This window comes from Apteryx mantelli, chromosome 12 (genome assembly GCF_036417845.1).
Source record: "Apteryx mantelli isolate bAptMan1 chromosome 12, bAptMan1.hap1, whole genome shotgun sequence".
Lineage (NCBI taxonomy): Eukaryota > Metazoa > Chordata > Aves > Apterygiformes > Apterygidae > Apteryx > Apteryx mantelli.
In genome coordinates, this window is record NC_089989.1 from 14616572 (window position 1) to 14629672 (window position 13101).

Genomic DNA, 13101 nt, shown 5'->3' on the forward strand with positions numbered 1-13101 from the left:
GGCAGCTGCGGCGAACGCAGGGAGGCCTCTCCGTGCCACAGCAGAGGCTGCAAGTCTCCTTGGGCCGCTTCTGGTGCCGGTGCGCAGCAAGTGGCGTGGAGCCTCCCCAGTCCCCTTCTCTGGCATCCTGGGGCCGAGCCCGAGGCAGCTGGAGGGCTGGCATCAGCCCAGGCGGCCTGCCCGGCCCGGGCCCCCCTCGCGCGCCAATGCCGCTTGCGCAGGCCTGGCGGCCTGCCTGGCCCAACAGGCGCAGACGCCGACGGGCTGAGCGCAGGGGAGCAGGCCCCATGGCCTCAGGGGACGAGCCAAGCGGAGAGGTGGGCACGGGGTCCTGTGTGGGCACGGGAGCAGGGGATGCCACTGGGAAGAGCCCCATTTCTAGGGGCAGGGGGCCGGCAGGCAGGGGGTTCGCGTTGCCCACTGCCAGCGGCCGTCTTCCCACGCGCAGCTGGCAAGCAGCCTGCGGGCCATCGGTGCCCGCTACCAGGAGCTCAGCCAGTTCCCCACGGTGACCCACGCCGCCCTTGGGGCCGGGCATGCCACCTCTGCGGGGGGCCAGACATTCCCGCTCTACACCGGTGAGTCAGCCAGCTCATGGGTCACTCCGTCGGCACGGCCGCCCGGTGCCAGGCTGCGTCGCGGTGGTGCCCGGGCCTTCCCGATGCCGGCCGTCCCAGCGCTCACGGCCACTCTCCCCGCAGAGTGCAGCCAGCCGGACCTGGCCCGCCGGCGGCGCCTGCGCTTCAGCCGGCACTACAGCGTGCACCGCTCGCCCGGCAGCGCCGTCTCCGTCAGCCGGGCAGCTCTCAGTGCTGAGATCCACCACCAGTACGGCGCGGGGCAGCTTCGGGCTGGCTCTGGCACGGGGTGATGGGAGGCAACGCAGCAAGCGGGCCGGTGCTGGCGGCGCACCGCTCACCACGGCCCTCCTGCCCCCTCGCAGGCTCCTCGGCCAGCTCTCGCCCACCGGGCAGCACCGTGCCGTGCTCACCCGCTGCCCGGGCCTGGGCCATGAGCTGCTGGAGGTAACACGGGCCACCCCGTCCCCAGGCTTGCCAGAGCGGCTCAATGCCAGCGGGCGCCCTGGGCACAGTGCTGATGCCCACTTGGCCGCAGGTGTGGGGCAGCACCGGCCGCAGCTGCAGCGTGGACCTCACAGCGCTGGGGAAGCATGGAGAGGTCTATAAGGAGGGTAAGGTCTCTTCCCTAAATTTGCCCACCCCAAAGCACAGGGTGCTGCAAGATGGGCCTGGCTGGTGGGGCCGGGCACCCGCCTGACCAGCACCTAGCTTTGCACACATAGTGCCAGACTTTGGCACCCTGGCACCCTCTCTCTGCGCCAGGCCCCTTTGCTTGCCTGACTTGGTCCCACGCAGAGAAGCAGCTGCTCTACGTGGCCGAGAAGAGCCAGCCGAGGCCACAGCCCCTCTTTTCCTGGGATGCTCCGGGAGCAGCCAGGCCGGCAGAGGAGGAAGAGGAGGAGAAGGTGGGGAGCACCCATGAATGTGTCATGCACTGTGTGTGTGGGCATGCTGTGCACTCTGTGAGCGTGCCATGCACCCCGTGAGTGTGCCACATGCCCCATGAGCGTGCCATGCACCCTGCAAGCGTGCCACATGGCCCGTGAGCAGGCCATGCACCCCATGAGCAGGCCGTGCACCCCATGAGCAGGCTGTGCACCCCATGGGCAGGCCATGCACCCCATGAGCAGGCCGTGCACCCTGCGAGCCTGCCATGCACCCCATGAGAATGCCACGCACCCCGCAGGCATGCCACATGTGCCATGAGCGTGCCATGCACCCTGTGAGTGTGCCACATGCCCCATGAGCAGGCTGTGCACCCTGTGAGCATGCCGCATACCTTGTGAGCATGCCACGCAGGCCGTAAGCATGCCACATGCCTTGTGAGCAAGCCGTGCACCCTGCAAGCGTGCTGTGCACCCCATGAGCATGCCATGTGCCCTGTGAGCACACCATGCAGCCAACGAGCGTGCCGTGCACCCCATGAGGATGCTGTGCACCAAACCCTGCGAGTCGGCACGCGGTGCTGGGCACCAACCCGGTGCACGTTGCAGGGTGAGCAGTTCCTGTACCACGAGGACTGGGGGGAGGCACTGAGCACCTGCAGCATGCCCGTCCTCTGCGTGCTGGACATCGAGGAGAGCAGCGTCACTGTGCTGGAGGGTGTCCCGGAGGACGTCTCCCCTGGGCAGGTCAGCACAGGGCCCCGGGGAGGAAAGCGGCTGGTGGCCGCCTGGGCATGGGAGCTGCGGGGTCGCCCCCAGGCTGAGACACGATCCTGGCTCCCGCACAGGCCCTGTGGTCCCCCGACGACAGCGGCGTGGTGTTCGTGGGCTGGTGGCACGCGCCCTTCCGGCTGGGGCTGAGCGCTTGCTCCAACAGGAGGTGGGTCCTGGCCCCAGCACCCCGCGCCATGCCCACGGTGGGGGGCTTTGGGCATGGCCGGGGCGCTTTGAGCTGACCTGCTCCTCCTCCCTAGGTCAGGAATTTTCTACTTGGACCTGTCCAACGGGCGCTGTGGTGAGCGATGGGGGCTGCAGGTTGGGGGACTGGGGACACTCTGGGTCCCCGACCGCCTGGGGGTCCCCATCGCCCTGACCCCCCCCCCCCCGTGTCACCCCCACAGAGCTGCTGTCTGCGGAGCACCGCGCCGCCTGCTCCCCGCGGCTCAGCCCCGACGGCCGGCGCCTGCTGTACCTGGAGGGGGCTGTGGGGGGGCCCCACCGCCAGTGCCTGCAGCTGCGCATGGTGAGCCTGGCCCCGTGCAGGCGCCGGAGCCCTCCTGGCCGCCGGCGCCGCTGCCCCATCCTGCCCCGAACGCTGCCCGTTGGTGCTGGGAGCCAGCATGCCCTGTCACAACTGTTCCCAGTGCTCGGGGGGGGGGGGGCAGGGGGCAGGAGGCCCCAAGCACCTTTCTGGCCCCAAAATATGCAGGTTCGACCTCAGTGTGGGCTGCAGCTGCAGAGCCCAATGTCCTCGCACCATCCCAGCATGAGAGCTTGGGTGAGGCGGTGCCCCACAGCGCTCCAGCTTCATCCCCCCCCCCCCCCAGCCTCAGTTTCCCCCTGCGGGGTGCCCATCCCTGACTGCTGGCTCTCTCCAGATCACCTGGCACACGAGGCTGACGGCGACAGTGCTCGACGTGGTCCAGGAGCCCACAGATGGTGAGCGCTGTGTGGCAGTGAGCTGCCCCCCCCCACCCCCGGCGCTGGGTGCCCCCGGCTCACCAGCGCTCTGCCCCACTTGCAGCCTTCGCTGGGATCTACACAGACGCATTGCCACCGCAGTGCTGGGCAGCCGACAGCCGGCGAGCCCTGCTCAGCACCCCGCAGCGGAGCCGCACGGTGAGCAGGATGGGAGCCGGCAGAGCCAGTGGCCCCAGCCCAGCCCAGGCACCCCATGGCACGTGGCTCCCTGTGCTCCGCTTCCTCCCAGGACCTGCTGCTTGTGGACACGGAGGCGGCCACCGTGATGAACCTCACTGCAGGTACAAGGTCTCCTGCCCAGCTAGCTGGCATGCCTTGGTGAGCGTCACAAGCGTTGGCGTGCTCTCTCTTCCCAGGCTTGCCCGAAGGGTGCTGGGTGCTGCTCACCACCCAGTGGGACCTGCTCGTGGCCACCTGCTCGGCCCCACACCAGCCACCCAGCCTGGTGAGCAGAGCTGCGGTCCAGCACGGTATGGCACAGCCAGGCGCAGCATGGTCTGGTACAGCCAAGCACAACGGTGGCGTGGCACAACATGGTCAGGGATGGCTCAGCATGGGTGAGGTATGGCATGGCATGCCATGGCATGGCATGGCAAGCATCGCAAGGCACATCACAGCATGGCATGGCACAGCATGGCCAGGAATGTTTCGGCATGGGTGAGGCATGGTATGGCACAACATGGCATGGCAAGCATGGTGAGGCATAGCAGAGCATGGCCAGCACAGCATGGTATGGCACAACATGGCATGGCAGCATGTTGAGGCATAGCAGAGCATGGCCAGCACAGCATGGTATGGCATGGCACAGCATGGCCAGTATGCCACAGCATAGCGTGGCACAGCTTGGCGAGGGACAGCACAGCGTGGCCAGCACGGCATAGCATGGCAGGGCACAGTGAGTGAGGCATGGCACATCGTGAGCAGGCATGGCACAGGGGGACACAGCATGGCTGGGCATGGCATGGCCAGGCTTGGCATGGCACAGCACTGCGTGGCATGGCCCCCTCTACCTGCACGGCTTGGCCACTGTGCAGCACTATGGCTCTCCAACCTCTCCAGCCGGGGCAGGCACCGTGCAGCCGTGGCCCGTTCAGCGCCACCCACGGGACCGATTCCATCCCGCTGGTGTTAGCCAGATTCGCGATGGGCACGGCCGCCTCCAGTCTGTCCTGGTGCCACCCTGCGCCCCTCCCCAGGTGGTGGGGGTCCTGCCGCCAGCGGGCCAGGAGCTGACCCTCCACTGGGTGCGTGCAGAGGATGCCCCGCCGGTGCCCGGCGTCTCCTGGAAAACCCTGACGGTCCAGGTGCCCTGCGGTGAGCAGAGCCCTCCTCCGTGCGGTGAGCGCCCGGGGAGACCCACGTGGCACCTCGGCTTGGCCTGGGTGCCGCGGGGGTGCAGGGGGGCAGGCAGGGAACGAGCGGGCAAGGGGCTAGCCGACCGCAGCGCCGGGCACGGCCGGGGCTCAGTGCTCCGCCTTGCCGCAGGCACTCGGGCCTTCGAGGCCGTGCTGCTGAGCCCCCCGGCCGGCGCGGCGCTGCACCCCTTAGTCGTGTGCCCCCACGGTGAGTAAGCGCCCGCCAGGGCCGGCAGGACGGCAGGAGGCAGCCCCCCGCCTGACGCCGTCCCGCCGGCCCCAGGTGGCCCCCACTCCGTCTTCGATGCCCGGTGGCGCCCGACCACGGCCGCGCTGTGCCAGCTGGGCTTCGCCGTGCTCATGGGTGAGCGCCGCTGGGGCGGGAGGCGCAGCGCGGCAGCAGCGCGGCGCCGCCCTCCCCGCGCCCGGCGGCTCTCCTGCGGGGAAGGCCTGGGTGCTGCCGCGGGCACCCCGTCGGCAGGGCAGGGCTCGCCCTTCCCGCCCCGCCACGGCGCCTGTCCCCGCAGTGAACTACCGCGGCTCCCTGGGCTTCGGCCAGGCCGGCATCGACTCGCTGCTCTCCCGCGTGGGCGAGCAGGACGTGACGGACACGCAGGTGAGGGCGGGCGCGGGGCCGGCCGGGGGCACCGGGGTGGCGCGGCGCGCTGACGGCAGCGTGCCCCGTGCCCGCAGCTGGCGGCGGAGCGAGCGCTGGAGAGCGAGCCCCTGGACCGGCGCCGCGTGGCCCTGCTGGGCGGCTCCCACGGCGCCTTCATCGCCCTCCACTTGCTCGCCCGCCACCCGGAGCACTACCAGGCCTGCGCCGTCCGCAGCCCCGTCACCAACCTGGCCACCTTGCTGGGCACCTCCGACATCCCCGACTGGTGAGGCCCCCCCCACCCCCCCCGCGCAGCGCTGGGCCCGCCCGGCCCCCGGTGCCTGCTGACGGCCCCATCCCGCAGGCGCTACGCGGCCCTGGGCCTGCCCTACTCCTTCGAGCGGGTGCCCCGCGCTGAGGACCTGGCTGCCATGCTGCTGCGCTCGCCCATTGCGCAGGCGCCCCGGGTAAGGCGGTGGCGGGGCAGGGAGGGAGGCTGGGCGCCGGGTGCGGGGCGCCCGTGCCAGCTGCGGGCTCTGTGCCGCAGGTGCGGGCGCCGGTGCTGCTGTGTGTTGGCGCGAGGGACCGGCGCGTGTGCCCCACGCAGGCGCTGGAGTTTTACCGGGTGCTGCGAGCCAGGGGCGTCCCCGTGCGGTGAGCCCGGCACAGGGGCTGCCCGACGTGGGGCACCCCAGGAGACCGGCGGGTGCCCGGGGGGTGCCAGGCTGATCCCATTCCCTCCCGCTGGCAGCCTGCTCTGGTACCCGGAGGGAAACCACGCGCTGTCTGGCGTGGAGACGGAGGCTGACGTCTTCGGGAACTGTGCCCGCTGGATCATCCGACACCTGGGGCAGCCCTGCCGGGCCGCTCCGGGCCAGCACAGCCCCTAGCGCCAGCAGTGGTGCAGCTGTGCTGGCTGCCGGCGTGACCCCGCGGGCCACAGGGATGGCACTGGGAGCTGGCGAGGATGGAGCGGGCATAGCCGAGGGGCAGGATGGGGACATGGATTAGGCACAGCTCTAAATAAATGGGTGAGACCCTGTGCAGTGCTGCCCACCCTGCGCTCCCAGACACCGGGGCACCCAGTGGATGGCACAGGGCGATGCTGGCCTCCTGTCTGCCTGCTGGGGCAGGGCCGGCTCACATCCCTCACCTGTCCGGAGAGCCACCAGGGCACCATCTCCTGCACCCCAGGGCAATGGGTGTCCCGGCCTCGCTCCAAACACAGTCACAGGCTGGACACTTCTCCCTTTATTCTGCCTGGGGATGGTGGGCAGGAACATGCCACCTCCAGGGCAAAGCGAGCAGGGATGTGCCCCCCCCCGCCCCCGGGCTGCCCTGGGTGCAGCAGGCAGCCCATCCGGCCACCCTTTGTCCAGCTCAGATCATCTTCATGACCTTATGGATCCAGTCCACGTAGAGTGAGACACGGATGAAGAGGGCAGGCTGGTCGGTCCGGGCGCACACGCGGGATGGGGTGATCACCCCCTCCAGCACCCAGCAGTCATGTGTGAGGCAGGCCAGGGGCCCCCCATAATCTCCCTGAGGGAGCAAGAGAGCAAAGTGACTCCACGCCACCCCAGCTGCGGCGCCCACAGGCTCCCTGAGATGGCCTGATGACCCCGTCCCGCTGGTCTCATCCCGGCTTGCCTCCCTGTCCCAGACCTCGGCCCTGGCCCAGCTCACCTCGCAGGCCCCCACACTGACACGCAGTGGGGCAGTGCACAGCTCGCTCTCCTTCACACGCCCACGCAGCACTGCATTGCACTCTGCGTTGGACCACACGGGCAGCTTGGCCACGTTGAGCACGGAGCCGTCCGCAGTGCCTGCAGGGAGGGAGGGCACGAGGCAGGGGATGCTATGGGCAGGGGGATGCTGAGGAAGGGGGATGCCATGGGCAGGGCAGGGGTGCCATGGGTGGGTGAATGCTGCAGGCAGGGGATGCCATAGGCAAGAGGAGGCTCTGGGCAGGGGGATATCATGGGCAGGGGATACTGTGGGCAGGGGGATGCTGTGGGCAGGGGGATGCTGTGGGCAGGGGGATACCATGGGCAGGAGATGCTGTGGGCAGGGGATGCTGTGGGCAGGGAGATACCATGGGCAGGGGATGCTGTGGGTGGGGGATGCCGTGGGCAGGGGGATACCGTGGGCAGGGGGATGTCACGGGCTTGGGGATGTCATGGGCAGTGGATGCCACGGGCAGGGGGATGCTGCGGGCCAGGGATGCCCGGAAGGCGGTGGGGTTCCCACCGCGGGTACCTCTGGTTTCCCCCCAGCCAGCAATCTCGCACACGGTCTGCGCGGGCACGACGTAGCGCTCAGGCGGCAGGCAGATCAGAGCCACCCGCTTGTTCAGCACGGCCGGCCTGCGAGAGAGACACGCGGCAGGCCATGGCGCCAGGCGGTGCCCCCGTGGCTGGGACGGATGGGGCCAGGCCGGGCAGCGCAGCCCCAGGGTCAGGGCTGGCCCGTCCTCTGCCCCCGGCCTCCCCTCCGGGGCACCCTGCTCACCTCGCCAGCTTCAGCAGCACCAGGTGGGACTCGGAGGGGCCACACACAATGTGGACGATGGGGATGGTTTGTTTATCGGGGTCCTCAGGGCCAGGGTCCTTGAAGAGAGTTCCCAGTTGGACCTCGTAGCCTGACAGGTCCGCGTCGCTGCAGGGAAGGGACGTTACGGCACCCACCAGGCTCCCATCGCCCCGGACCCCCATGCTCCCGGCCCTCGGGGATCCCAGCTGAGCATGGCTCCCTGTGCCGCGTGGTGCTGGTGGTGTGGCTTACCAGGAGGAGAAGCACTGCCGTGTACTGATGACCCACTGCTCCTTCACCAGGGATCCCCCGCAGAAGTGCACGCCGGCCCTGCGGGTGGGAAGGGGCCACGGCGTGAGCGGTGCCCGCCGGGCGTGCTGGCTTGCCCCAGGCTGCGCCGTGGGCGCTGGTGGAGAGCGTGGGCGCCCGCTCACCGGTTTCGGATGCTGACGGTCCAGGGCGAGTTGCCGGGCTGCCCCCCAACGATGCGCCCTTTTCGCTGCAGCCGCTCGTCCCGCCTGCCGCACTGCTCGAACGCCACGGCATCTGCGGGCAGGGCGGGCGTGAGCCGGGGCCCCGCTGCCCGGCCCCCTGCACGCGTGCCCCGCTGCCCGCCACGCAGCACCCAGCACCCACAGGCCCATACCTGCGTTCTCCAGGACAGACGGTACCTTGTCCCCAGCTATGGAAAGAAAGCACAGGTGGGGACACGGGGCAGGCGAGGGGCAGCGTGTCCCGTGAGGGGCACCCGCCTGCTCCCGCGATGGCCGCAGCCGACAGGGCAGCGGCACGCCGCCGCCGGCCTTGGGGCAGTGCCAGCACCAGGGCGCAGAAGTGATGCCGTGGCAGGGCACGGGTGGGGGCACGGGGGCTCCCATCGTGGGCAGCTGCTGCACGCCAGGGCGACGCACCCCGGGGTGGGACAGCGGCGCCCACCCGGGCCATGGGGCAGGGACACCGCGAGGGGGCACAGCGGGGCGGGGGCTCACCGCAGGGCTTCATGGCACAGTAGTCGAAGGGCGTGCGGGGGTCCATGGTGTAGCACCAGGGGCCGTGGCTGTCGTTATCGGGGTTGCGGCAGTAATTCTCCTCCAGGTGTGCCTCGGGGTGGTTGATGGGCGAGATCCTGGCGGGACGGGAGCTGGCATCACCGTCCCCGCGCGGCGGCTCCCCGGTGCCCTTGGCAGCCCCCACGTGCGCACTGGGGGGCACACTCACATGGGCACGTGGGGCTTCTGCGCCGACCACTGCTGGCACGTGATGCCCTTGCGTGTCTTGCTGATGTGGCCGTGGTACAGCTCTCCGTGGCCGTGGTAGCAGTCTGGGGGCAGGCAGGGACAGCTCGTACCCGGAGGCACCCCAAGCACCCCCGGCCGCCGGTTGCCCCCCGGGGCCCCTCACCTTGGGCACCCAGCTCATCAGCGCAGCGCTGGATCTGGAAGCAGAAGGCCACGCGCAAGGTGGGCCGGGTGGTGAAGCACCATGGGGCCTCGGAGCCATCGGGGTTGCGGCAGTAGTTCTCCTGCAGGTCCCTGGCGGCGGAGGGCAGCGGGGGCGCTGAGTGGGGCGCCCGCACCGCCTGCCCCACGCCTCTGCCCCGCAGGCACCCAGCGCCGGACCGCATCCCTCCCCAGGGCAAAGCCCCCCCGGCCCTACTTGCACGGGTACTTCTCGGGCACGAAGTGGTGCTTGTGGGGCGTCTGGGCGTCCCAGCGCTGGCAGGGGACCCCCGACACAGTGACGTTCACACGGCCCCGGTAGCCTTCGCCCTTCCCTTTGAAGCAGCCGGTGGTGACGTTGCCGGGCCGCGGGCGCTTCTCTGCTTGCGTGGCCAGAAAGGGACAGAGCAGCGGGGTTAGGGCTGGCACCGAAGACACCTGGCTCCAGCCACCCCATGTCACCGTCACGGGGTGTTTTGGGCTCGGCCTCGGCGATGCCTTACTGCAGACACGGATTTGGCAAAACTCGCGCTCCCGCTCAGGGTCTGTCGTGTAGCACCAGGGCCGCTCGGAGCCGTCGGGGTTGCGGCAGAAGTTGTCATCCAGGCCCTTGTCGGGGTACCTGGGTGAGAGACGGCGAGCAGAGGCTGGGGGTGGCAGCGGGTGGCATCGCCGCCCCGGCACACAGCCCTGGTGCGGCAGCCGCGCGCTCGCCGGGGCCGGGGGCCGGTACTTGTCTGGGTGGTAGGGGTGCTTGTGCGGGTGCTGCAGGTCCCAGCGCTGGCACTCGGTGCCTGACTCGGTGTGGTCCACGGAGCCCCGGTAGTCCTCCCCGTTGCAGGTCATGCAGACAGCTGCCCGGAGCGACGGGTCTCAGAGGCTGGCCAGTGGCAGCCCGAGCGAGGTGACACAGGGGGGGAGCGTTCCCAGTACGGGGCACTCACCGTCCTCGCACTTCTTGATGCCGCAGCTCTGGTGCCGGACGTTGGGGTCGACGGTGTAACACCAAGGGCCCCGCTTGTCCCTGTCGGGGTTTCGGCAGTAATTCTCCTCCAGCCCGTTGCGCAGGGAGGGCAGGAACCTGCTGGCGAAGGGGTGCATAGGAGGGCTGCCAGCCAGGCCTGGCACAGCCTCCGCCCGGTGCCACCCGCGCCCGGCGCCGCCGACGGGTGCTGCGAGGCAGCTGAGGGCACGCGGGCACCGGGGCACCTGTGGTCGTGGGGAGTCGTCGCTCGCCAGTGCTGGCAGGTGAGGCCCTTCTCCGTCACGGCCCGCGTGCCGCGGTAGCCGGCGCCCTCCGCCACGATGCACTCCTGCAGGTAGCCTGGGCAGAGACGGGCGCCGCGTCACGGCCGCGGGGCCGAGCCGAGCCGGGTGCGTGGGCGGCGGGGAGCCCCCGCGCCCGGCCCGCGGTGCCCTCACGCCCGCCCCGTGGCGTCGGCCCACCTTTCTTCTGGTAGAGGTCGTAGTGGATGTTTTTCTGCAGCTGGACGTGGGGCGAGTGCTGGGTCCAGGGCAGCAGCTGGCACAGTCGGCTCTGCCGGTCATGGTGAAAGGCCCTGGGAGGCGCAGAGAGAGCCTGGCACGCGCCATGCGGGCTGGGACCCCCGACCCACGACACGGCCATGGGGCACAACCAGCGCTGCCGGGGGGGGGGCACACGCCAAGGGCCCCCGGCGAGCACGCGTGCACACACGCACGCGCCGCAGCCAAGCCTGCAGAGCGGCAGCAGCCCCCCGGCCGGCACCCCGAGCGCCCACCCCCGGCGCGTCCCGCTCACCGGCAGGCCGGGCTGGCGGCGCAGCGCTGGGCGCACTGCTCCACGGGGCGCCGCTCCGGCGGCGGCGGCGGCAGGGGGCCTGCGGGCGCCGCCAGCAGCTCCGTGGCTCGCAGGCGCTGGAAGTCGTTGAGGGGCGAGCGCTGGCCTAGGGAGCGCGGCAGGGAGCTCAGCGCTCCCGCTGCGGCACAGCACGGCACCAGGCCCCTGCCCCGCGGAGCACAGGACCTCTGCCCCGCGGAGCACGCGACCCCTGTCCTACGGGGCACAGCATCCCTGCCCCTTGGAGCACAAGATCCCTGCCCCACAGGGCGCTCAGCACCTGCCACAGTCCTCCAACCCCCCCCCGAGCCCCACGGCTGCTATGGGGGCAGCGACGGGAAGGCAGGACAGACGCCTGGCCAGCTGCCAGGCCTGTCCGGGCCCTCTGCTGCCCCATGGCCGCCAGCCCCACGCCGGCCCTGCCTGGGGTGCCTACCTGAGCCCAGGGCCATGGCCAGGGCGAGCAGGAGCCCCAGCGCGGCCTGCATTGTCCCTGGCCCGGCCGCCGCGTCCCCTGGCCTGCGCAAGCCCAGTCACCAGGGGGTGGCACCGTGGCAGGGTCAAGCCCTACTGCTGGCCCAGGGCAAATATTTGCCTCTGGGCCGCGGGCCAAGAGAGGAGCTACAGCAGGAGGGACAGGACGAGCGGAGGGAGCCCCAGCACCCTGGGGCCTCTTCGGGGTGCAGCCGGCCAGCGTGGGCACCCGTGAGGGGCCAGCCCTGCTTGCGCCCCACGTGGGTGGGGACAACGGCCGGGCCAGGCAGAGGGGCAGGCGGCAGCAGGGTGAGCAAGGGCCCTCTCGGCGGCCCAGCAGTGCAGGTGGGCACGGGGCCGGGCTGGCACGAGGGCTGCAGCCGGTGGCCTACTCGCGTGCAGGTGCCGCCGGGAGGACCGAGTCCGGGGCGGGGCACTACGAGGGTGGGCGCAGGAGCCCCGGTGCCCGCTGGGCCCCGGTGCAGCCCCCGCCACCACCGGGGCCGGCACGTGGGGTGCAGGCCGTGGGCGGGGCCTGAAGGCTGTGGGCGGGGCTCGGCGGCAGGGGGCGGGGCTCGGCGGCAGGGGGCGGGGCTCGGCGGCAGGGGGCGGGGCTCGGCGGCAGGTGCGGGGCGGGCGAGGTGGGGCTTGGGGCGGTGCCAGGAGGGAGCGGCGGCGGCCGGGCGGGCCAGTGGGGAGGGCGGAGCCGGGTGGGACGTCCTCAGGGCGTGTGGGGCGGGGCCCCGGGCGGCCAGGTGGGGCGGGGCGGGGGCGTGTCCCCGCGGGGGGGCGGGCCGACCGGGGCGGGCCGCGCGGGAGCCGCGCGCTGATTGGCCGCGGCGCGCTCGTGCCGCCGGTTGCTAGGCGCCGCGCACCGCCCCTCCCCCAGGTACGTGCCCGCGCGGGGTCGCGCTCGCTCCGCGCCCGCCCGCCCGCTCGGTACGTCGCGGCCGCTGGCGGCGAGAGCCCGGCGGGGAGCGGCCTCCGGGCCCGGCGGCGCCGCACCGGTGAGGGGCCGCGAGCGCGCGAGGGCGGGCCTCTGCGCCGCGCCGCGCCGGGCTGGACCGGGCCCGGCCGCCGCGGCGCGGGCCGCGCTCCGGGCGCGGGCCTCGCCTCCCGCCCGGCGGCGGCGCGGGGCTCCGGCGGCACCTGCCGGGGCCGCCCTGCCCTTGGTCGGGCGGGCGGGCTGGGGCCCGGAGCGGCGGCCGGGAGCGGCCCGCGGCCTGGGCGGCGCGGCAGGCCTGGGGCTCCGGGTGTGGGTGCCCGGGGCGGCCCCGCGGGGGCGGCCCGCTGCCGCCTCGGCCCCGGCGCGCTCGGCTGCGGCCTCCCGGTGGCGGGCGGGGCCGCCGGCGGGCCTCGCTCCGCGGCGGGAAGGCCCCTGCGCCCTGCAGCGCCCTGCCTGCCGGCCCGCCGGCCGCCGTGGACGGGCCCGTTTGCTGCTCTGGGGTCCCGGCACCCGCCGCCGCCCTGCACCAAACCGGCGCCGGTGCTTTGGGCCGGGCGCCGTTCGGGGCGCGGGGAGCCCGCTGGGGCCGGGCCGAGCCGGGCTGGCTCTGCTGGGGCGCGGCGCGGGGCTGCCCCGCAGCTCTGCCTGGGCCATGCCGGCGGTGGGAACCGTCCAGATGCTGCAAGTGGACGGAGGTTGTTTGTGAATATCC

At 72.1% G+C, this 13101-nt stretch overlaps 3 protein-coding genes across 3 annotated transcripts in view; 2 read left to right on the forward strand and 1 right to left on the reverse strand.

The window, feature by feature from the left end:
* The first annotated feature begins 287 nt into the window (after nucleotides 1-287).
* On the forward strand, nucleotides 288-6069 carry LOC106492158 (acylamino-acid-releasing enzyme-like). Its single transcript, XM_067303646.1, has 22 exons — nucleotides 288-317; nucleotides 449-578; nucleotides 702-828; nucleotides 944-1025; nucleotides 1117-1192; nucleotides 1344-1486; nucleotides 2075-2212; nucleotides 2314-2405; nucleotides 2500-2540; nucleotides 2647-2768; nucleotides 3124-3184; nucleotides 3270-3364; nucleotides 3456-3507; nucleotides 3583-3671; nucleotides 4423-4564; nucleotides 4712-4789; nucleotides 4865-4945; nucleotides 5109-5197; nucleotides 5275-5465; nucleotides 5544-5646; nucleotides 5727-5833; nucleotides 5931-6069. The coding sequence occupies exons 1-22, from the start codon at nucleotides 288-290 to the stop codon at nucleotides 6067-6069; spliced, it is 2208 nt and encodes a 735-aa protein (XP_067159747.1).
* A 490-nt stretch (nucleotides 6070-6559) lies between these two features.
* MST1 (macrophage stimulating 1) lies at nucleotides 6560-11457 on the reverse strand. The gene is made up of 18 exons (XM_067303292.1): nucleotides 11406-11457; nucleotides 10931-11075; nucleotides 10597-10709; nucleotides 10360-10474; nucleotides 10095-10231; nucleotides 9884-10004; nucleotides 9654-9772; nucleotides 9368-9533; nucleotides 9113-9243; nucleotides 8930-9032; nucleotides 8701-8837; nucleotides 8358-8393; nucleotides 8146-8257; nucleotides 7964-8041; nucleotides 7691-7837; nucleotides 7439-7545; nucleotides 6866-7005; nucleotides 6560-6721 (listed from the first exon to the last, which is right to left on the reverse strand). Exons 1-18 carry the CDS (start codon nucleotides 11455-11457, stop codon nucleotides 6560-6562), a joined length of 2121 nt encoding a protein of 706 aa, XP_067159393.1.
* A 930-nt stretch (nucleotides 11458-12387) lies between these two features.
* The window catches only part of DAG1 (dystroglycan 1), a 61193-nt gene continuing 60479 nt past the window's right edge, over nucleotides 12388-13101 (forward strand). Inside the window, exon 1 of the mRNA XM_067303291.1 lies at nucleotides 12388-12450. The gene's annotated coding sequence lies outside the window, so the exon portion shown is untranslated. The remainder of the gene's footprint in view (nucleotides 12451-13101) is intronic.